The sequence below is a fragment of the Anas acuta genome, chromosome 16 (genome assembly GCF_963932015.1).
Source record: "Anas acuta chromosome 16, bAnaAcu1.1, whole genome shotgun sequence".
NCBI classification, from domain to species: Eukaryota; Metazoa; Chordata; class Aves; order Anseriformes; family Anatidae; genus Anas; species Anas acuta.
In genome coordinates this window covers 16166866-16189944 of record NC_088994.1, presented here as the reverse complement: position 1 = coordinate 16189944, position 23079 = coordinate 16166866, and the positions used below count along the sequence as shown (strand labels likewise).

General features: G+C 63.4%; 2 protein-coding genes across 2 annotated transcripts in view; one reads left to right on the top strand and one right to left on the bottom strand.

Moving 5' to 3' along the window:
- Nucleotides 1–23079, bottom strand: part of MAPRE1 (microtubule associated protein RP/EB family member 1) — a 96690-nt gene that overhangs the window by 43138 nt on the left and 30473 nt on the right. The gene's annotated exons all lie outside the window — the stretch shown is intronic.
- Nucleotides 19015–23079, top strand: part of NOL4L (nucleolar protein 4 like) — a 58305-nt gene continuing 54240 nt past the window's right edge. The window contains exon 1 of the mRNA XM_068700985.1: nucleotides 19015–19704. Within this exon, the coding sequence (XP_068557086.1) occupies nucleotides 19396–19704 (309 nt within the window). The 5' untranslated portion in view covers nucleotides 19015–19395. The remainder of the gene's footprint in view (nucleotides 19705–23079) is intronic.

The following is a 23079-nucleotide window of genomic DNA, read 5'->3' as shown; positions in this document are numbered from 1 at the left end:
TGGGACCAGCGGTGCCGGGACTGGCCGGGGACCAGGGGTATGGTGAAAACACGACTGGCCCCAGCTCTCCACATTAGTCTAGAGCAATTGCAAGAACAAGTTCAGGTGCCCTAACCCCACAGATCAGCAAATTCCTTGCAGCAGAGGCCAGGCCCTGGGTTTGCACAGCGGGGCCTCCACGACCCCTATGGTAGGAAACAAACGCTCCATTATGGTGGTGACCCCACAGGCTTCCCGGGGCAGCCCCAGCTCCTCCAGCACCATCCCAGCCTCCACGGGGAGGCTGCTGCTGCTGCCTGGAGGCTGCCGTGGCCGGAGGGGGACGGGAGGGACAGCTCGCCCCAGGGCAGGCACTGCTGCACCCTGCTCCAGGCGCGGGGAGAAACCCTGCACATGAGCCTGGGCTGCCCATTCCTGCAGGAGGAGGGGAGAAGCTGGTCGTGTGCGAGGCACTGGAAATATTCCTAGCATGTCCTCCCTTCCTGAGCCTTGCCATCTCTCTAGGCATTTCTTTGTCCAGGCACACTGGGAACAATTGGGGTTGCTCAGCCAGACCGCAGGCTGTCGATCAGCAGAGCGAATGAATGCTCAGGCATAAGGAACCCATCTTCTCCCGCAGCACGGGGACGTGGCCACCAGAAACAGGGCCCGTGGCACACAAAGCAAACAATGCCCGGGCAGCAGCGCCAGCACCAGCCCGAGGAAGGTGGTGGGAGCCCCGCAGCCCATCTGAGCAGCAGCAGAACGGGAGGGGATCGGCTGTGTCCCCGGCCCCACCGCTCAGTTCGCACCACGCGGGTGCCCAAAGGCAGCTGCTCGTGCCCCCGCTGCCTGCCCCAGCTATTTCAGAGCCCCCCGATCCAGGACTGGTTGCAATCGCATCCTTTGTGGGCACAGCTCCACCACCAGCACCCCGGTCCTGCTGGGATGAACCCACCCCAGCCCCCAACCCCAGCTGCTCCCCGCTGCAACCCCCCCCCCCAGCACCCCCAGCCCCACTCCTGGGGGGGCTGCGCCCCATGAGCTCAGCGACCATTTCCCCGCGCTCCCTGCAGCGCACAGCTCCATTTTATAGGTCTGCTCTGTCCCAGGGGCATCGCTGCTGCAGCGCAGCCGCTAACGAGGTTATCCCCGACCACGCCACCGAGTTTGCCATGGAAAAAGAGGGAAAGGGGGGGGTTAACCCTTGTGCCGCCAGGCACCTCGTGACTCCAGGGAACATCTTTGTGCTCCTAGCAGCCCCAGCGGTGACGGTGCTGCTGCACACCACCAGGCAGGGAGGACCGTGCCAGCTCCTGCAGCATGGCATCCCCCCTTCTCAGAGCATCCCCCACATCCACAACAGCAGCCCCGAGCCCTGGGGCAACGCCAGCCCTTATGCAGGGTGCCCTCGGGATGGGTTTCAGGGAGTGGCCCGAGGAAGGGCTGTGCCTGCCACCAGCTACGGCCGAGCCCAAATCCTTCCCCAGGCTTTGTTCCACGCCAGCCCCTGGGATGGTGGATGACAGGAGGGACACCGTCAGCCTGCAGACAGCAGGCGTTGCTTGAACGCGGGCACCGTAAGCATCGCTACCCCGAGCACCATGGCACTTCTCACTTTTTTGCACGTCCCTGTGCACCCACCCTACGGTGACGCCTTTGGTGCGGGGCTCCCACGCGCTCCTGGCTATGCTCCAGCACCCCCATGCTGCACGACCCCCCCCGGCAGCGAGGCACAGCCACATGCAGGGGGCTCTGGCTCAGCCAGGACCCCAGGGCCCCAGCCATGGATGTCCCAAGCATGCACCCCACAGCCCTAGGAGCCCCCCCCCAATCCCTTTACCAAACCGGAGCAGTAGGAGCACGATGCGGCACCCCCTGCCCGGCCCTGCTCCCCCCCCGAGCCGAGTGGGAGTCCCCGGGCAGGACCCTCCGGTGCATCCATCTCCCCCTTACCCCCCGCTTTCCCCACATCGAGTGCAAGCTCTGGGGAGCGGCTCTGCCCCCCCCACCCCCGTGCCGCCCCCCGGTGCCTGCGGTGCGCGGAGCGGAGCAGCAGAGGGAGCCAAAGCACCGCGCAGCGGCCCCGCGCCGCCCCCGCCCCGTCCCCCGCCGCTCCCCGCAGCCCCCGGGCATCCCCGCAGCCCTGCTGCCAGCCCCCCCCTCCTCTCCCTCCCGCAGCCCCCATCTCCCCCAAGCATCCCTCCCTCTCTCCATCCTCTGCCCCATCGCTCCCAGCCCGCAGCGGTCGCCTCCTCCCCACCCGACGCCCCCCCCCGGCAGCAGCAGCTTCCCCCCCCCGGTCCCCGCAAGCCCTTTGCCATTTGGGTTTCCCAGCCAGGAGCCACCCCGAGGCCACCCCCTGAGCATCACCCCGGGGGCACCACGTCCACCGCCTGCCTTGGCAATCCTGTGCTGTGACCCCCGGGAGCCCCCAGACACCCTCCTGGGAGGGCAGGAGCCGTGTCACATCAGTCACCCCCTTCTCCATTTCTGAGATTTGTGCAGGATGAATAGAGCTGAAGGCCAACTGCCCCTGCTCCTTCCATCACCTGGGGACGGTGCCTTGGGGACCCCATCCCACCCCACAACATGCCACGTAGGGGCAGGTCACCCGCCAGGCTGCCTTTGCTGGGAGCCGATTAAAAATAATAACAATAGGAACCACGGGCTCTTTGGGGGCTAGCTCAAGGCATCTGGTTACTGAGCCAGGCAGGCTGGTATTTTTAGCCTCCACTACTGAGGAGCTGGCTTTTTATACCCACATATATATAGGAGCTACCACGCCACCACCTATGTAGGGCACGCAGGACGCCGGCGGGTGCCAGGGCCCCAGCTGCTGCCGAGGCCCGGCCAAGGCCCTGCTGTGCCAGGGGACGGGGCTGCAGAGCCCCCCAGGAGGAGCCCCCCCGTGCGGGGCTGCAGGCACAGAGCGGCTCGGAGCAGTGCTGGAGCAGGTTGCAGGAAGGGGGAGCACACACGCCTTTCCAGCAGCTTTTCTGCTTGATCCATCTCACATGCGGGCGAATGCTAAGCATACAATGCAGTTATTGAATAAAATTATGCTTTTTTTAGTACTTGTGTGCATGTCATTTTTAAGGCTCTGCCTGGAAACCAAGCGTACAGACAGGAGCAAGGGCTGAGGGAAAAGCCAGGCCGAGCCCAGGCTCCACGCAGGGTTTGGAGACTGCTGGGACGCGCAGAGGCGAGCGCAGCACCAGGGACGAGAACAGCTTGCGGGTGATGCGCCCATGTCTCCATCACCCCTGGGACAGAGCCAAGAGTGCTCCTGACATGGGCAGGGGGAGCAGACACCACTGGGACCACCCCATCCCCTTCCCGCGCCCCCTCCTGAAGGCGTGAGTCACCTCCTTTATGCCCCCCACGCTCTGGGCAGCTCCATCCGCACAATGCAGCGAGCGCCCAGGCCCAGGCGCAGCACTCACGTTGTCTCAGAGCACAGCACACGCCACCGCCTCGCCACCAGTGTCACAAGCGGGTGGCTGCAACACCAGCGCCATGAACCGCTGCAGCCTCCCGGTCCCGCACCAGGCTCTGCCTCCAGCTCAGCCCCCCCCAGGCCCGGGCTGTGCCCCAATTTCTAACCTGCCCCCGGGGCCTCCTCCCCTCAGCTGTGCCCCCATCCCAGGTGCCCCCAGGCCTTAATTCCTCCCACTCAAGGGCTCGCCCGAAAGAATGTCTCCCTCTCGTTAGCAGTTTGGCCTTTATCTATCACTCCCCTCCCAGCAGGGCTCCCATCAGCTGGGGGCACAAAAAAAAAAAAAAAAAAAGAAAAAAAAAGGGAGGGTCTGCTGCCCTGTGATAGACAGCATTGCCTAAACACAGCGCAACACAAAGGGCTTGCAGAGCTTTTATTGCTGCTGATCCCTGCGCTGCTACCCGAGACCTGCCTGGAGCGCAGGCTGCCCTTGTCGATGGCGTTTTGCAAACAGCCCCCCCCGAGGGCCCCTCGGATGGGCCGGGGCGCAGCTCCCCGCTCCTGGCCGTGACAAACAGGCTTGGGGGCAGCAGGTCCCCCTCTGTCACCAAACCGGCTGCAGCGACGCCGGGCGCGGTGGTGCCATCTGTTCGGCAGGCGCAGCCCAACGTCACGCTGTGCTGCAGGAGCCGTGCCAAAGCGCCCGGACCCTGCTGGGGCACTCGCACGGGGACCGCGCGTGCCCTGGGCTGGAGCGTGGTCAGGGGCTCAGCCTCAACCCTAGCAAAAATGAGTGGAGGGGGAGCAGCGAGGCCTCCCCAAACCTGCAGATGAGCCCCCCTGGGGCAGGGGGAAGGGGTCCTGAGGCTGCCTAGTGGAGGTGGGCAACTCATGGAGTCCCAGCAGCAGCCGAAGCACCAGCCCGTCCCAGCGAGGACACGGTGTTGTGGGGCTGCAGCCACGCTGGGGAGCCTCGCGCCTGGCTCCGTCCTGCTCCGCTTGCATGCGAGTGAAAGGATTTGTCAACAGGGAGCTGATGAGTCCCACGGGGCCACGATCTCGCCAGCCCCCGTGCACCTCCTGCCTGGCGAGCAGCCTGGGGAGGGTGTGCGGCTGGTGCAGGCACCAGAGAGCAAACTGGCCTTGTGCAGCCCAACGCTCTGGGTCTGCACCCACTGCCCCACCAAGCACACCGGTGTGGGTCCTGACCCACTGCCCAGGGGAGGGCACACAGCATGCGGCAGGCTCTGCCAGGTGGCTCCCGAGGTGCTGACCCCACGCACGTTTCTGAAAGATGCTGGGTGTAACCCGGGCAGCGCTTGGCACACAGAGCAGGCGCACGCCGCTGAGAGGAATATTCTTTCACTGGGAGAACAAGAAGAGCCCTCTGATGGCTGCCTTGTCCCTTGTAAACACCAACTTTGAGAGCATCAAATTACAGCCGCTGTAGCAGCTCCAAACAAGATGGTAATCAGGAGCGCGGGAGGCACAGCGCCGTGCACAGCGGGTGCTGGAGGGGAGCGGGGGCCGGGAGGCAGCGGTGAGGCCGTGCCACTCGCTGCCGTGCTGCGCCACCTCCATGGCCCTGTGCTTCTGATGGCCCCGCTGCCTCCCGTCCCCCCCAGCTGCATGGTGTGGAGCTCCCTGCCTTGCTGATCCCTGGGTGCCCGCGGGTAGATGCAGAGGGGGCACCCGGTGGGCACAGGGCACCCATGTGGGGAAAGCGCCACGGCTCGGCCACAGCCCCATCAGGACCTGCTGCAGCCCTCGGTACAGCCGTGGGTGCGCAGCAGGGGTGGCTCCCACAGCGAGGGCCAGGCTGGATGGAGCCCACGCGGGACGGGGCTCGGCGTGCTGCTGCTGCCTTCCCCGCTGGGGCCGCAGCTTGTGAGATGAATCCTGCCTGCAGCCGGGGGCTTCTCCCCAGACACCACCTGCAGCAGGGCTGGCGCGCCCGGCTCTGGCACCAGAGGAAGCCGAGCGTGGGCGCAGCCGCGTGCTGCCGGGCAAACCCTCTGAAGGCAGCACAGCCCGGCCGGCAAAACCCTCGGGACTGCACAGCCCACGGGGCTCGGCTCCCCCCTGCCCGCCCCCCCGGCCTCGGGCGCTCCCCACCAGGCTGCGGCCCCCGCGCTGCGGCGCTCCCTGCCCCGGCTGCGGGCGCCCTCCCCGCATCCCTCCCTGCCTCCATCTGCTCCCGCGGCTGCCGGGAGGAGGCAAACGGCACCGCCCGCCCTCGCTCCCGTCCCCGCCGAGCTCAGGCACCGGGAGGCGAACGGGGCGGGCGCAGCTCGGTGTTTTCCCCCCCCGGCTCCGCGAGCCCGGCGCTGGGGCTGTCCGGGCACCGCTCCAGCCCCGTGCCCGGCACCGCCGCACGCCCCCGCGCAGCCCTTTCTTCCCTCCCTCCCCGCAGCGGGGATTTGCTTTGCCCCCCCCCGAGCCTCCCCCTTCCCTCCTCCGGCGTCCCCCGCCCTGCCCTCCCCTGCCTTCCACTTTCATTTCCCTCATCCTCAGCCGAGGCCCCTGCGCCCTCCTGGCCCGGGCTGCTCGCTCCGGGCGGGGGCTGAGAGGGGGGGAGCCCTGGAAAGGGGGGGGTGTGGAGAGCCCGGGGACTGCCGCGGCGGGGCAGGGGCTGCCCGGGCCACCGCCCCCCGCCCCCGGCCGGGCTCCGCCGCCCCCGCTGCGGCAGCTGGCGGGGAGGGCATGCGGGGAGGGCAGGCGGCGGCTCAGCTGCGCGCCGCGGCCGGGATCAGCTGCGCCGAGCCGCCCGCTGCTCCCCCAGGAGGGACGGGCTGGGGACGGGGCTCGGCCCCCTCCCGGGCAGCGGTGCGGGGCCGTGCTGCCCCCCCCCGGGTCACTGGCTGCCTCCCAGCCCCGGGCTGCCGCTCTCCTCTTCCTCCTCCTCCTCCTCCTCCTCCTCCTCCTCCTCGTCCCCGGCCCCGCGGAGCCGCCCGGCGCAGCCCAGCCCTGCCCGCTCGGAGCATCCGCGCTGCGGCTGTCGCCGCGGAGGAGACGGAGCGATGCTGGAGAGGCGCTGAGCCGCGAGATCTCAGGACAGGGGACGGGGAAGCACAAGGCAGGAAGGAGAGAGATGCTCGCAATTATTATCCGGCCAAACCCTTCCAGCATATTGCAGCCATAGCAACAGAGATGGGCTGTCCCAGCCGGAGTCTGCAGTGCAATAAAAGGAGAGAGAGGGACGCAGGGAAAGAAAGAGCCGTGCATTGCACTGGGCAATCTCCTAAGGGGTTGGCACAAACAAACAGCAACTGGAAGCAACTGGAGCCAATCCCCCAGCTCCCTTTGTAATGCTTTCTGACACAGATTCCCTCTCCATGGCTGACTTTGCAAGTTTCCCCATCCTCTCCCCTCCTTGCACGGCTTCTTTGCATGCGACTAAATTATACACGAGAGGAGGGACGTGCTGGAAATTCTAGCAAAAAAATAAAATTAAAAAAAAAAAAAAATGTGCGGGTTTGTGCAGCCGCCTGCAGCACCGCTGCCTCCGGGGCTCCTCCTGCGCGTGGAGAGGGACGGGACCCGCTCCCAGGTCAGCAGCTCGGAAGCCTGTGAATTCTGAAACCACGGAGAAAAAGGATCTTCCTGCGCAGGGCAGGGGAACAGCAGGGCACCGCGAGCGTGCAGGGCAGGGCTGTGCCCGCAGCCAGCCCGCGGCGGGGGCCGGAGCCACGTCCCCGTCCCCTTCCCCTTCCCCAGCGCTCGGGGGAAGGGGGGAGAGGCGTTCGCTTCCTCCCAGAAATGTCTTATTTAGGGGCCAGTAAAAAAAAAAAAAAATATGCAAATCTCGCAGGGATGGGCCTGCGAGGCTCCAACGCAACCTCTCCCCTTCCCCCGTCTCTGTAGTTAAATAGCAGCGAGCCGAGCCCCGGGCGGAGGGAAAAGGAGCGCGGGGGCTGCGGGCCGGGGGCTGCGGCGAGCAGCACGGAGCGGGACAGCGGCTCCCCCGGCCCCAGGCTTGCGGAGAAGGCTCCTGCTCCCTCTGCCCGGGTGGGAGGAGCGAGCTGTCACTTTTCGGTGCTGGGCTCGCCCAGCATCCCTGTCGCAGCAGCGCTGCCGGGCTGCGATGAGTCAGGTCGGCGCTGCCACGCGTTCCTCCCCCAGCCCTCGCCCCGCTCCGGGGTGCTCAGCTCCGCAGCCGCCAGGGTGCTGGGCCGGCAGCCAGCCCCCCCCGCGGGTCCCCCCCATCGGGTTTAGGGACCGCACCGTGCGGGGGTTGGTGCCCCGCAACCCGGGGAGCCCCCGGCTCGGGGCATCCCGCGGGACACGGGCACGTTCCCGTCCTGCGTCCCACCTCCTCTCGCAGACAATGAAAGCCTGCCCTCCTTCCCGAGCCGCAGCAGAACAAATAAAGCAAGCACCATATGGTGCCAAGACACGTTGGAAATGGGGCCAAACCCAGGAGGCAGGGGGATGGCAAAGCCTCCATCCCCACGCCAGGCCCCATCTCGAGCTCCAGGCGAGGGTGGGTTTGGGGCGAGCCCTGCACCGTGCCGGGGCTGCTCCTGCTGCCCCCGCTCCCTGCTCTGCAGGGGCACGGCTCCATAGCTCAGCCTGGCTTTGCAGTGAGCCCCTTGTCCCCCTCCCTGCCTGCAGTGGGGCTGAGGATGGGACCGAAGCTGCCCACGGGAGCCCTTCCTCCTGCGGGGGCTCAGGGTGGACCTGGCTCACCTCCGGATGGGCACTGGATCTGCCAGGGATAACGCCCTGCACCCTGCCACATGGCAGCCTGCGTTCTCCTGCCCTTCCCCCAGAATCACAAATCCAAGGAGAACTGCAGCCGGCCTCTCCCCTACAGTCCCTGCAGCCTCGGAAGCTGGCGGGGATTCCTCCCTACAGCTTCAGGACACCACAGACATCATCCCCCACTGTGGGCAGGATGGAGAGTGGCATCTTTTTCTACCTGCCTCAGCCATCCCCCCACCTGGACACGCTCCCACAGACCTGCAGCTCACAGGTTCCCATGTGTTTTCAGGCCTGTCACCTCCACACACAGGCAGCTGGAGGCGAGGTGCCCCCAGACAGAGCTGGGCATCCCCAGGGCTGGGTTTTTGGAGATGCTGAGCGCCCGCAGTTGCTTTGCAGTCAGCTCCCTGCACATCCCTCCCAGCACCCAGCCCACCTGGGGCTAGGGCACAGCATGGGACAGAGGGACCCAGCGTGTCCTGGGGATGGGCATGGGGAACTCCCAGGGTCAGAGAGCTCCCCTTAAACTTGGACAGACCTTCTACAGCTTTAGCAAACAGACACAAGCCCTGGGCATGCCTGGGAGCCCCATTTGCAGAGCCAGAGCAGTACCTGGGCTTCCACTCTCATTTGCCCCATTCCCTCTGCAATGGCCTCATAGAGGGAAGCATTTGACTGTGCCCTCCAGGCCAAACCGAATCGAAATTAGGATCTCCCAAAGGTTTTGTAGCCATGGGGTTCACCTCCATCACTTGCTACTGTGAGCAGATCATTTGCACCTGAGTCATGCTGATGAGAATCAAGTAAGTTGTGCAAGCGAAGGGGTTTATTGAATCATACACAAAAATGCTGGGATGATAAGCATCAAGCAGGGCCCAGGGAGCAGCCCACGGTCCTCCCCCTGCCCCCCTCCCTCCTGTCTAAGAGGCTGTGCGGGGGGGCGCACAGACCTCATCCTGCTCCCCACCTGCCACCAGCTCCGAGCAAGGCGCTCAGCCTCTGGAAACGCTCCACGCTGACTCGTGTTTGCAGAGCACTCTGCGGACGCGAAGCGCTGTATGAAACGTTCTGTTATTATTTATTGCCGGTGTCAGAGATAACTGGGAAAGCAAGGGGCAGTCTTGTCCCACACAGCCCTTCCTAGGCTTCCGAGCTCACGCAGCCCTGGTGGAGGGTCCCTGCTGCGATGCTGTTTGTCGGCCAGCGGCCGCGGCCGCCTGTGCTCATCCTGGCCCCAGCTCCACCCTCTGACTCACTATCCCTCCACTTGTTGATAAACAGAAAAAAATGTACAATGGGTGCATTGAAGTTGCCACAGTTAAGCAAAGAGTGCAGCAGTATCGGGTCAGAAGGGGAACCTCTGTCATTTTTTGCTCTATGAATTCAGAGGTGGGAATTGGCAGAAACGGGGACAATCGACAAAATGCAGGGACAGGCCTGAATTTCTGAACATCCCCCAGGGTTAGACCCTGGGCAGGCTTTAAACGCCAGCAGGCAGAAAGAACAGCAGCGAAATCAGGAACAAAGAGGCTGTGGGTGCTGCGGGCACACGCTGGCCAACTCCTGGGTGTGGAGGAAGGAGCCCGGGGGTGTCGCTGGGCTGTGCCGTGCCGTGCCGTGCCGCGTCCCTGCAGCCTGCGGGAAGAGCACGTGCAGCTGTGGTGGCGGGGCTGGGCACTGGCACCTGGGGTTTAACCAAGCAGGCAGCAGCGGGGAGCAATGGCAAGGTGCTCACCTTGCACAGCGCCAACCTCCTTTGCTTGAGGTGCCTGCATGCAGGGGACAAGGGATGCACCAGCTGGTGGCTGTGCCCGGGCATGGGATGGTGCCCAGGCACCGCAGGGGTGAGCAGTGGGCACAGCTTCACCCAGCAGGTCACCGAGGTGCTGGCAGGGGCAGTGCAGCCTGGAGCCGCCTCGGCTTCATGCAGCAGCCAGCCTGGGCAGGAGAAGCCCGGGGAAGCCGTGGGTCTGTGCCAGGACTGGGACCCTTGCAGCTCCCGAGGCCTCTGGTTGGCACATTCGGCGCTGGGGCACTGGGGTTTGTGCCAGGAGCTGCGTGTGCCCGCATGCTGCTCCGGCCAGAGCCTGCTGTCAGCAGGCAGGCCGGGGACCCACGCCTGCAGGAGGTATTTGCAGGATTGGGCCCGGAGCAATCTGTTCAGATAGAAGTGGGTGGTGAATTAATGGAAACGGGAGAACAACTCCCCTGGAGCTCCAAAGCGGGGCGTTAGCAGCGAGCAGAGCTCTGAGCCGCGGGGAAGGCTGGAGCCCTCCGTGCCATTTCATCGCTGCTGCTCTGCGTCGGATTTCCCAGGAGCCCTGCAGCCTCGGCCTCATTAATTATGCAAATGAAAAGGTGTTGCCAGCACTGCCATCCCGAGGTAGGATCCCTGTGGCCCAAGTTCTGCTCCCAACCTGCCGGCCGCTGCCCCTGCGCTCAGGCCAGCGAGGGTCCGGGAGCACATCAGGCAGGATGGATGTTTGCAATAATTATCCAGTCATCCCCTTCAAGTGTACTGCAGCCATAGCAACAGACAGATGTTCTGTCCCAGCCAGAGTCCGCAGCGAGCTGGGGAGAGAAGCACAAAAATTAACCCGTTCAGACCCAGGACGATGCAGAATCCGCTTTATTCTGGGACCAGAGCAAGCTTCGACATCTCGGAGGAAATTCTAGGAAATCAGGTTAAAAAATAACAATATGTACACATACACATGCGCCATGAATAACACTTGCCCCAATGCTCACTCACCCGATGTCTTGCAGAAGGAGTTGGCCGAAGGGCAGCAGCACCCTGCAGCACCCCACAGCACCCCACAGCACCCTGCAGTCCCCGTAGAGACCCCCCTGTGCCCCCGTCCCGGTGCAGGCTTGGCCGGCCCCATAGGAGGCGATGCTGCAGGTGCATGAGGCTCTCACTGCCCGGTGGTAACCAGCCCCTGGAGATGAACGAAGGACACCGGGGCTGCTGCTGTGGCTGAGCGCGATGGGCACCCCACCGGGCAGGGAAGGGAGACGGACGAACCACCTGGAGGAGCACCCACCAGTAAATTCGCAGCTTTGTCAGAGTGTTTAAAGTATTAGGAGGTGGGACGCAGCCAGACGGAGAAATAGCTGGCATTTTCTTGTCCTGATTCTGCGCAGGTTTCTGGGATTCAGCCGAAGTCGCTGACATCCCACCCAGAAATGCTGTCAGCAGGGCCCTCCTGCCCACTACGGGGGCCCTGACCAGCAGGCAGCCCTCTTCAGGCACAAGGTCTCTGCTGCCTTCTCCTTTCCCCACTTGCTGGAGCTTCATTTAAGCACTAGAACCGAAGTGTTTTAAGCAGGCTCCCACCTAGCAGTGCCTTCCGAAGGGACCAAAGCTGCCCTGCCTGGCCAGACCCTGCCCTCCCTTCCCATGGCAGCGATGCGCTGCGGTCCTGCAGTGGCAGCCCAGCCCGCAGCACCGCCCTGGGGATTCCTCCTGGCGGCCCTGAGCAATCCCCTGACCTCGGAGCACCATGAGCAGGCTCATGGGAAAGCCTCGTCCAGATGTCTGCAGCTGCAGATGCTGCCGGAGTGCACCCATGGTGAGGATTTCAGAAGAGGACGATGGAAACGGGGGAGGACAGCCCGCGCAGATGTGCCTAGGGGAACTAATTACACCTAAAGGGAAGGAGAAAACCCTCTCCTCCCGGCTGGGTGAGCAAGACAACCCGCCGTCCTGCACCACTCGTAGAGGTCACAGGAGCGCAGTTTCACTTCCCAAACTGTAAGGCTATTTTTGATCCATATTACTTCCTTTCTCGTCCTCTGCCACCCAGACGATGAGAACGCAGCTCGCAGAGGGCATCCTGGCTTCTCAACGTTCATCTAGTGACAGCTTGTACCGTGTCAACACGGCCTCCTCTGCAACTCTTCGGTCTCCTGGTTGGGGTTTTTCCTCCTTCTTCTCGAGAAGAAGGAGGAGAGCAGTAACTGTGCTGATCTTGAACGCGAGGGAGATGTGGCATCGTGTGCAGTCGCACAGGATGTGGGCAGGTGCCATCAGACTTCCCCACGCAGCTCTGGAAATGTAACTCAATCCTGATCTACAACTCCCTGGCTGTTCCTGTCCCAGGCTCCCACACAACTCTGGCAGCTGATGGGTATTTCAGTCCTAACCAAAACATTTAGGCTACTGCACTCCTTCTGCTTTCTTTTTTTCTCCTTTTTTTTCTCTTTTCTTCAAGCCTATCAGTTGAGCGTTCACGTGGTTTGATTCCCAGACCTCCGAAGCCAAGCTGGAGATAGAATAAGAAGGTGGGAGAAATGTCTGTTATTCCCACAAATCCCAATTCAATTTGTAACTCCAGCTCCTCTGCTTGCTTCAGTCCCAGGCCTCTCCAGAGCAAAAGACACACCAAATAATGTTTTGGTGCTGTGACATGGACAGAAATTCAATAGGCTCCAGAAGGAATTCGCGCTCTTTTCTGACTACCCTTAGCTGTTTTGACTTATTATCTGACCTGGATCTAAATTAGGTTTTGATTAAAGTCAAGAATCATTTCTACTTTGAAAAGTCTCATTGTTTAGCTTCCGAGTTAGCAAAAACTACAAGAGAATTAAAACCGATTTCTCACTTTGGGGACAGAGACCCCAAAGGGCCCTGCCTGGCTGTGCCCAGAGCCCGCTGCGAGGGGCAGCTCCGCCGTGTGATGCCGTTCATGACCCAACCACACTCCGTTTTCCCAGCGGTCAGGTTCTCTCCCCAATTCTCCTCTGGGATCACTCCTGGGGAGACTCACTGCTCCGATGCCCAGTTAGCATCTTCTAATTCCGAGTGTGGCTTTCCACGCAGTAAGGTTATTCCTACTTGTTCTCACGTAGTGCTGTAGCTCAGTTCTTTTCTCTCCCCGGTGTTTATCTCCTGATTGTCCACAAATGCATCTTCTCTCAGCATTCGTTTTGCTGAGATCAGTGAGCCAAGTCATCTCTGTAAGATCCACTCCTTCCTCCTGAATATTCCAGCAAACTGTCTCCAGCCAGAACTAGACAGCAGCCCGGGGCTTCACCACAGCCTTTTATACATCACCATCTCTCTCCCAAAATGACTCTCCCAGGACAGCTTGGGATCATTCTCCTTTTTCTTGACTGCATCCCGTTGGTGGATCACGGTTATCTCACCCAGCTCCAGGCAGGTGCAGACGGAGACGAGGTGAGCCAGGTAGGATCCCTTTATGTTAGGTAGAGTGAGGCACCTCCGGAGAGCGACTCATCTCGCTCCTCAACAGGCATTTAAAGCATCTGGGACGAATTGCTCCTAAGGCACTCATCTTCCTGCATCGACTGTGAAGGGATTTTGGGCAGCCAGGTACCGGCTGGCCACAGCTTGAATGACTGAAGCTAAGAGAGCCAAACCCTCACCCCTAGTGATCCAGTGAGCACCTTCACTTTTCTCTGCTTTTTTTTTTTTTTTTTTTTTTTTTCCAGAGGAGGAACTCCCAGCTCTTAGCAGAAGTGATACTACCTCCTCAGCTACCTCCTCAGCTCACTTTGTGCTGCTCAGGACCCTGCCACGTCCACTGACATGGTCCCAGTCCAGGAACAAACCCAGCCAGTGACCAACACCCCCAGGACAATCTGGGACGCTGCAGGGCACCGGCTGGCACCGCGCATCCCAGCAAGTCCCTGAGGTCTGCACAGCACTTGCTGTGCGTGACTTTTCACATTTTTTTTTTTGTTTTTCAGCTGATAAACCACATTTAGAAGAGCCCCAAGGAGAAGGGTGCTCCCCCGTTGTCCCCTTCCCACATCACTGTAAATGGGCACGGGGCGAGGGCTGGGAAGTGTCCCCCCCACCACCTCACCCCACACAGGCAGCCTGCAGCCCTTGTTCCCAGCCAGCCGAGAACGGCTCTGGCACCATCCTGCTGCACCGAGGCACGAATTGAGCTCCCATGGGAGGAGGGAAGGCTGATTCCCCGCAAGGAGCTCGCTGCCTTTTTGCTTTGCATCTCCCATGGAGGAAGTTGCCCAGTTGCCCAGGATACATCGATGTTGTGACATTTGTTTCAAAATACAACTAATCCTGCCCTGATTATTTGTTCCCAAACATCGCCATTCCTACCTGGCTGGCTTGGTGGGCACCGAGCCGCGGCCGAAGGTGCTGCGTGCTCCTAACGGCGCTGGGTGCGAGGGCCCTGGCCAGGGGTCGCACACTGCAGCTGTTGGATGGGATGGCTGCAGGAAACACGGGAATTTTGCTGGGCTGAATCGGTCCAGCCAGGCTGCTGTGCCATCCCTGACCCTGATAAACATCAGGTACTTCAAAGGAAGGCCCGAGTGCTACAGCAAAAAAAACGTGGAACGGAGCATCCACAAAGGCAGCGTCCTTCTCACTCCTGACAATCGGTTTTAGATTTATCCCCTAGAGCACAAATGTTTATCTCTCCCTTTCTCTTCCTTAAGTCTGTGCCTTCACGTGTTTCTCCTCCAAACAGGCACCCGGTCCCTTTGAATACACAAACACTCCGTGTGGTGATAAATTCCATGGGTTAGCTGTAAGATGGGTAAAAATTATCTGGTTTTATCCATCTGGGTGACTCATAATTCTGCTGATTGTCCTTTATTCTTGTACCTTGAGAAGAGACCTCTGAGCACCCACCCTTTGCCTTCTCCATACATTCCCATCCTACAGAATGGCATTGCAGCCTTCCTTACTCATCTCCCACCTCAGCTAACCTGCCTTAATGTTTATAATTAAGTATTTCTCAGGTATTATAATCACTAATTCCTGATTTCCTTGTTTTTAGGTAGCTCCTTCCAATGAGGGAATAACTGCAAGTGGTACTTATAAGTACCCCTCCATGAAAAAATGTTACAAAGAGAAGTGATGTCCAGATCATATTTCTTGGCAGTTACTAAGAACTTTATTTTATGGTGTAAGTAGCAGTGGACCTCGCGTAATCTCACGCTTTTCTACAAAGGAACCTGCAGCAGATCCCCTGTGCTGAACAACTGGCATCGCTGTCATCCAGAGCTGAGAGCCCGAATGCCAGTGCCAGGAAACACACTTTTTTTTTTTTTTTTTTCTTTTTCTATTTTTAAGGACAAGAGTGGCCTCAATTTCATGCATTATAATCTGGCATGTCATGAGATTACCCATGCAGTGCAAGTTAAACCCTTGTTGAATCTGTGCTGGATTGGGACCTAAAATGCTGGTCTGCACGCTGAGCCCGTCTGTGAGGGGTCTTCCCCAAACCTTCACGCAGAGGCTCACAGTTCTTCTTGTCGTTCCTTGCCTTGCCAAACTGGGGAAACTCCTGTCCCTACTCCCAGGAGAACGATCCCCCCCACTTTCTAGGTGGAGCCCCAAACCTTCTCAGCAGACAGATCAGAGAGATTCGGGTAGTCACATGAAAGAGCAGACAAGGCAATTAACTGCAACTGTTAACAAATCAAAACAGATGGGAGATAGCAGAGGAACCTCGCCAAAGGAAAAGGTGAGCAGGACGCAGCTCGTCACAGCTGGAATGCCACAAAGCACAGAAATCAAACCCGGCAATCGCTGCGCACCAGATGAAGGCCACTCGCTGGGCACGCTGCAGCCTCCAGCAATTTTCTACAGGGGACAGCCACCGCCAGGGGAGACTTTTGAGGTGTGGCTCCATGAGGCTGGAGCAGGCTGGCTCATCCCATGCCAAGGACGTGTCCCAGACAAATGCCACACTGCTGGTGACCACCGGGTCCCGCGGGCAGCACCTCGCTCCTCCGGGCAGCCCGTGCACACCCAGCCCTGATCCTTATTTCCTGATGTCCCAGCATTTCCCCGCTGTGCCACAGGTGAGCAGGTGACACACAGGTGACAACATCATGGCTCTAAGATGCAAATACCACCGCTGCAACAAGCACCTCGCTTCCGAGCACAACCAGTAACCATGAGCCGTGCCGTGGCCCTCACAGCGTTGTTCTTCCTCCTCTTGACTCACCCCTCTATTCTGGCTCACCCCATGCTCGAAATTACCTCCCACAGCCAGTGCCTCCAAGGCACGTTTTCCTCTTCCAAGCCCTTGTTGGAGGCTCTCCTCCAAGCCTTCCTGCCCCTTGCTCCTGCCATCACACAGCTCCCTGCACCTCTCTCCCCACACGGCAGCCCCGCTGCTTGTCCTGTGCCTGCCGGGTCCTTCGCTGCTTGGGGCACAGCCAACGTCCTCTGCAAAGTGCCGTGCTTGTCGGGGAGGGGTGTCCCGTAACCACTGAGGAATATAATGCTTCTTACTCTGCTTCACTGTGATGGAGCTAATTTTTGGTGGTCACCATGATTTGGCAGCGATAAAGCCCAAATCTGTGCTGTTCGTGGGAAACCATCCAGGTCCCGTGGGCAGGCAAGATCCTACCTCGGCTTCAGGCGGATCAGGCTTTTGTCCCCACCTGCAGTGCTGTGAGAGGATGTTCCCTCTCTCCTTGGCTCCTGAGTGTTTAAATTGCAAGGTGGGAAATTCACTGATTTCCTTCACTCAGGTCTGCTCACACTGAGGAAGGCAGCTGTGCCGCTGGTCAGAAGAACTCATTTTCATAGCAAAAGGGAGGCTTCTTCTTACTCTTTTCCCCACTCAGAATCTTCTGTGAAGCAGCTGGACTAGTGCTGAGAGCTTCCCTGATGCTCTGGACAGGCAGCGATCACCCCGCTGCCATCCCGGCTGCCACCCTGCTGCCACCCCACTGCTGCTCAGCTGGTCACTGCTGGGCAACCGCACAGCCGCGTGCAGGAGCAGGCTGAGCCAAGCCTCAGCAAAGTCTGCGAGAAAGCTGGCCACCAAGTATGCAGAATATTTTTCTCTTTCCTGCCATTTCCATCCCCCCAACTGCTCCCTGCAGCTGTCCCCTGAGAAAGCTGTGCTTCCATGGCTGACTGAGGCTTGAAAGGATGTCCATCTTATTTTTAGTGGTCAGCAAAAATACTGCACTGCACTGGCAAGTTCCTCCAGGCATCCTGTGTTATGTGCCTTTGGGTAGAAAAACCAGAACAGGGCAGACCCTCTGCGCTCCACAAGTCCCTCTCCATCAGTGTCATGCTGGGCTCAGTGCAACCTGGATGGTGAAACTGGGAAAATTTTGAGAGCTGTCCAGAGCTGTCTAATGGGGTAGAAAGGGTCGACGTGATTCATAATGGAGCATTTCAATAATTAATTTCGGTGCTTCAGCGTGACAGACGTCACCTTGTGTTCACCGTACCGCCTCCAGCAGGGCTAGCCCACACTGCTCAGGTCCTGCAGCATTTAGTTCTCACCTCGGAGACCCGGACGGGCGCAGGGTGGCCGACAGGGTGCAGGGTGGCAGAGAGAGGAGCCGCCAGCCCCTGGAGCTGCCTCGTTTTTTCCCCTGCCTCCAGCCCCAGGCGTGCAGCACCGTGGCAGCGCTGTGCCCTTCAGCTCCAGCCCCAGCCCCAGCCCCGCTCCCTGGAGCATCCCGTCCCTTTTCCAGGTTCCCACAGGCTCCCGACTGCGGCTTCTACCTCCTCGGGTCGGCCCTACCGCTACCGGCACCGCAAAAATCCCCCGCTGCGCACCAGCGCCGTGCTCCTGCATGACACGGAGCAGGCGTGTGCCCCCACGGGGCAGGGCCGGTGCACACGCGTGGCACCGATGGGCACACGCGTGGGACCAGCAAAATCACGGCACATGTGTGTGTCACTGCAGGAGACAGCCGGGACCGGCCATCCTGTCCCCACGGTGCCCCCCGAGCTGGCGGCACGCAGCCGCCACCGGAGCCCCCCCCGGGAAAATCAAGGACGGTCCCCACGGAGCCCACCCCCGCAGCGGCCGGGCCCGGTGCCCCCCCCGCGGGACAGCTCCGTGCGCCCCAGGCGGCCGCGGGGACCGGGCTGCAGCCGGCCAGGCCCCGCCGCTGCCGGAGCAGATGCGCTCGGGGCGGGGGGGCGGCTGCCTTCCCCCGGTCACCGCCACGGAGCGCGGCGGCACCGGGAGCCCCGGCTGCTGCCCGGGCCGGCTGGGGACCGCCCTTTGTCTGCAGCCCCGGGGCTGACAGGGGCACGGCTGGGGTTGTCCCGGGGCGGGGGCTGTCCCGGGGCGGGCGCCGCCTTCTCCCCCGCTTCTCCCCCCCCCAGCACGACCCGGCCCGGCCCGGCCCGACCCGGTGGGACGACCCCGTCCGCCGCGGGGAGCCCCAAGCCGGTGCCCGCCCGCTCCCCGCAGGCCGCCGGTCCGGGACTAGCGCCGCGGGGCGGCCCCGGCGCGATCCCCACCGGCCGTGCCGGGGCCGTACCGGGCGGGCGGCGGACCTGCCGCTGCCGCTGCCGCTGCCCCGCGGCTCCTCCCCGGCTCTGCGGCGGCCGCGGCGCTCGGCAGGTGCCCGCCTCCCCCCGGTCCGCCCGGCCCGCGGCCCCCGCCGCACACGTGCGCCCGCGCCCCGCCGCGCCGCCGCAGCCGGCCGGCCTTTGTCTGGGGCCGGCACCTGGCCCCGCGCCCCCGGCCCGGCCCCCGAGCGCCCCCGCCGCCGGCCCCGGCCGCCCCCCCCCCCCCCCCCCTCCGCCCTGCCCGGCCCGGCCCCCGGGCGCCCCCTGGGCCCGGCGTCCCGTCGCGGCCGGCCCGGGTAGAGCCGGGGGGGGGGAGCGGGCAGCGGCCCCGGGGGCGGAGGGGTGGGGGGTGAGAGGGGGGGGGGCGCGGCCCCGCGGGTCCGGGCCGGGGGGAGCGCGGGGGCCGGGCCGGGCCGGGCAGGGCGAGGGGAGCGCGGGGCGGGCGGAGCGGGGGGGGGGGCGCGGGGCTGCCGGCGGCCGGGCCGGGCCGGGCTGGGTCCGAGGGGGGGGGAGCGGGGCTCCGAGGGTCCGGGCCGGGCCGGGGCCGTCCGGGGGAGGGGGGCCCGTCGGTCGGCGGCGCGGCCGCTCTAACAGGTGGGATCCCGCTGAGAGGAGGAGGCGGCCGGAGGGGGCGGAGGAGGCAGGGACGGGCGGGCGGGCGGGCGGAGGGAGGGAGGGGGACGAGCCGGAGCCGCCTGTGATCCTGTGACAGGAGCGGCTGCTGCTGCTGCTGGCGCCGCCGGTGCCTCCCGCCGCCCGGCTCCCGGGTCGCTGTCCGAGCCCCGGCGCCCCCCCCGGCCGCGGCTCCTCCCCGGGCATCGCCCCCCTAGCCCCGTCCCGGGCCGCGCCGCGCCGGGGCCGGCCGGGCTCACCGCGCCGCCTCGGCTTCCCCCCAGCCTCGCCGCACGCCGCGCCGGGACAGGGCGCGGGGCCGGGCGCCGCCGCCGCCGCCGCCGCCGCCGCCGCCGCCGCTGCCGCCGCCGCCGGCCGGGCGATGCCGAAGCCGCCGCTGCTGCTGCGGGGGAGCCGCCCCGGGGACAGCGAGCTGGGGCGGCAGTTCCGGGACTGGTGCCTGCGCACCTACGGGGACTCGGCCAAAACCAAGACGGTGACCCGGAGCAAGTACCAGCGCATCGCCGAGGTGCTGCAGGGGGGATCCGGCTCCGGCGGCGGCTCCGGCGGGGGGGAGAAAGGCAAGTTCCAGTTCTGGGTCCGGTCCAAGGGCTTCCGCCTGGGAAACGGCACCAGGGAGGCGACGAAGATGGGTCAAGTGGTGGTTTATGTGCCGGTGAAAACGGGAACGGTTAGTGCGCTCCGTGCCCCGGGGGCTCTGTGTCTGTCTGTCTGCCTGCCTGTCCGTGTCTGTCTGTCCTCCCCACGGGGGTGCGGGGAGGGAGGGGGGGTGGGTGGGGGGGGTTGCGGCGGGCCGGGGGTGCGGGGAGGGGTGGGGGGTCCGGGGCGGGGGCGGGCATCCCGGGGCCCCTCTGCCCGCTCCCCTACCGGCCCCGTCCCGTCAGCACCGGGCGGCCCAGCCCCGCCGCGCCGCCGGCCGCCGGGAGCGCGCATGCCCCATGCGGGGCGCGACGCGGGGCCCGGCCGCTCCCGCAGCCCCCGCGGCTCCGGGCGGCAGCACCGGGACAGCCGCCGCCGCCCCGAGCCGACCCACCCGGGATGCGGATGGCGAGAGGCGCCCGCCCGGAGCCTCGCACCTTCCGCCGCCCCCGCCCCCCCCGTCCCATCCGGTGCAGCCCCGGCGGGGACGGGGCCGGGGGCGGGGGAGGGGGGGGGGGTAGGGAGCGGGGGGGCGGCGGTGCCCCCGTGCACCTGCCCCCGCTGGGGGGAGTGTCGGGGGGGAGCAGCGCCGCCGCCCGGTGCGGGCCCCGCCGCCCCCCCCCGCCCCGTCCGCTCACGTTCGCCCCGCATTTCCCATCCGCCCCACGGCCCGAGCCCGGCTTTGCAGTCAAGGGCAGAGCAGCGGCGGGGAGGGGGCGCCGGCACCCCCGCCGCTGCCGCCGCCGCGCCCCGCCCGCCCCGCCGCACCGAGCCGAGCCGTGCGGAGCGGAGCGGAGCGAGCCCGGCCCCGCTGCGGCTCGCCCGGCCCCGCCGTCCCGCGGCGCTGCCCGCCCCGTGCGGCCGCGGCAGCCGGTGCCCCGGGGGGTGCGGGCGGCGGCGGAGCCCGGATTAGGGCTGCCCCCCCTCCCCCGCGACCGCCGTCCCGGGAAACTCCCCCGCCGGAGCCTCATTGTTCGGCGCCCCGCCGGGCCGGCGGCGCGGGGCGCACCGGGCCGCCTCCCTCCCTCTCTCTCTCTCCCTCCCTCCCTCCCTCTCTCCCTCCGTCCCTCCCGCCCCGCCGCCGCCCGGGGCTGCCCCGCCGCCCCATTGTTCCCGTCCCGAGCGCGCCCCGCTCGCTCCCCGGCGCGGAGGAAAAGGCGCAACTTTCGCAGCCCCCCGGCCCCGCGCGCTGGGGTGCGCCCCGGCCCCGCTACCCCCCGCCACCCGCCGGGGGGGACCGGGGGATTGCTCCGGGCCAGCGGGCACAGAAGGGCTCCGGGAGGGTTTTTTTTTTTTTTTTTTTTTTTTTTTCCTGTCCCTCCCCTCCTCTCCCCGCTGCTGCTGCTGCTGCTGCTGCCGCTGCTCTAAAGGGTGCAGTGTTTTCTGTGCACACACAGACTCCAGCATTGATGTGGCTGGAGGATGCTTCCATTGAGGGCAGCCCATCTGTGGCAAATGCTTCTAAACGCACTATTTACCTCCCATCTGGTCTGCCTTATTATTGGGGGGAGGGGGAAGGGTCATTATTTCTCCTTTTCCCTTCGTGGTGCTCAGAGGCGCCTTTCTTTCTCCCCTCGCAGCCCCCCTCCCCCATTCCATGCCCCAAAAAAATTCTTGGCAATTTTTTTTTTTTTGAGACATCTCTGCAGCCCTCCTCTACCGCTTCCCCTCCACTCCCAAACGGCCCCTGCCGAGGGCGGATTAGGAGCCGAGCCCCCTTGCACAGATCCTGCGCTTCCCCCAGGTCCTCTCCATCTAGCCGGCGACTCTATCCCAGATCTTCCAAATGCTGCAGAGTCATGGTACCCCAGAGAGGCCACGCCAGACTCCCTCGACCCCGCCGCCAGCTAGACACCCCCTCCCCTTTGTCCGTGGCGGAGTCCCGAGGGTCAGGAGCTCAACGAGGCCGGCGCAAGCCCGCGTATTCCCAAAGGGCTTCTGCACAGATGAAGTTTCAGCGAGGAGCGTGCCTAGGCCCCCACATCTTCCCTGGCAGAGTCCCTGCAGGCTACAGATAGGAGATACACCCAGGCTCCCGTAAGCCAACAAACAAAAAGCAGGCATGCCCTGCGGGGACAGCTGCCTTTTCCAAGGGGCAATACCGCCCATTTCCCAGGGACTGCAGTACCTGCCCGAAGTTAGGGCTGGCAGTGCTGCAAAGAGCCACTGGCTGGAGGAAAGAGCTGTCATCGCTCTCCCCAAAATCCTCCCGTGCCAGGTCTGTGGAAGTTGTGGCCGCCTCTCCCCCTGGCTCCCGGGCCCCCCCAACCCACCTGGCGCCCCCCCCCCCCGGGAATCCCGTGGCCAGGTTCAGCCCGATGTGTGTGCTGGGTTTTGGCTTTGCCTGAAGTGGCTCTCAAATGTAGAGATAACTTGACGGGGATTCTCTTCGGCTCCTGATAATTCAGTGCTCTCCTGGTCTTTGGTGCTTTGGGCTGGTTTTGGGGGTGTATTTCATTTCTCTCGTGCATGCAGTCAAATAATTCACGACGCCAATTTTGGCTTGACAGTAAAGTCTGTATTCTGGTTTCGTGCCTGTTCTGCTGCTTCTCCCAAATGGTCCCGGACCGGCATTTCGGCTGCTTTCTCCTGGCCGTGCTCCTCAGCAACCCGATACCTCTCGTCCTGTCCCCCCGTCCTCCTCCCAGCACATCTGCCGGGGCGCTGGCGTGCTCGGGACCGTCCCGGGCCGCAGGGACAGGCAGAAATATACAGGCGGCCGGGGGGCAGCGCCGGGGGCGGCCGGGGGGGGGGGGGCTTGGGCGCCGCTGTGCTGCGTCTGCAGGTTGCTACAGGAAATCCGAGGGACCGGAGCGAGAGAGCTAGAGGAGAGGTGCTAAAGAGCGCGTAGAGGGCAGCAGCGGGGATAAGATCTTTCCTGCCCCTGATAGGGCTGGGGCCACTCCTCCTCTGAAAAAAAAAAAAAAAAAAAAGGCAAAAATCATCCTAGTAACCCCCCGCAGCAACCTGGTAGAGCTGTCCCTTTTGGCTTATGCATCCTGAGCTGGCTTGTGCATTTTCTGCGCATCTGTAGCGAAAACATAATTAACGTGGGGTTATTATTTTCTCTCCCGAGTAACTTTCCCTTGCCCTCCTCCAGGCCTCTCATCAGAACAGGCCTAATCAGATTTGGGTGGCTTGAGAGCTGTGACTGTGCACTGAGAAGGGGGCATCTGCCTTAGGTGGTGGTCAGAGCAGATGGTGGTCTTCTCAAAGAATGCACTGGGAATAGGAACAGCAGTGCGGACGGATGTCTGGCACAGAGACTGTTCGGATTTCTTTTTCCCAGATGAACGTCCCAAAGATGCTGGACATTTAACACATCCAATTAAAAAAAAAAAACCCTCGGCAGCTACGCATGGGGTTTGGCAGCGTAGGGCGTTGTTGTCCGGCAGCCCGGTTCATG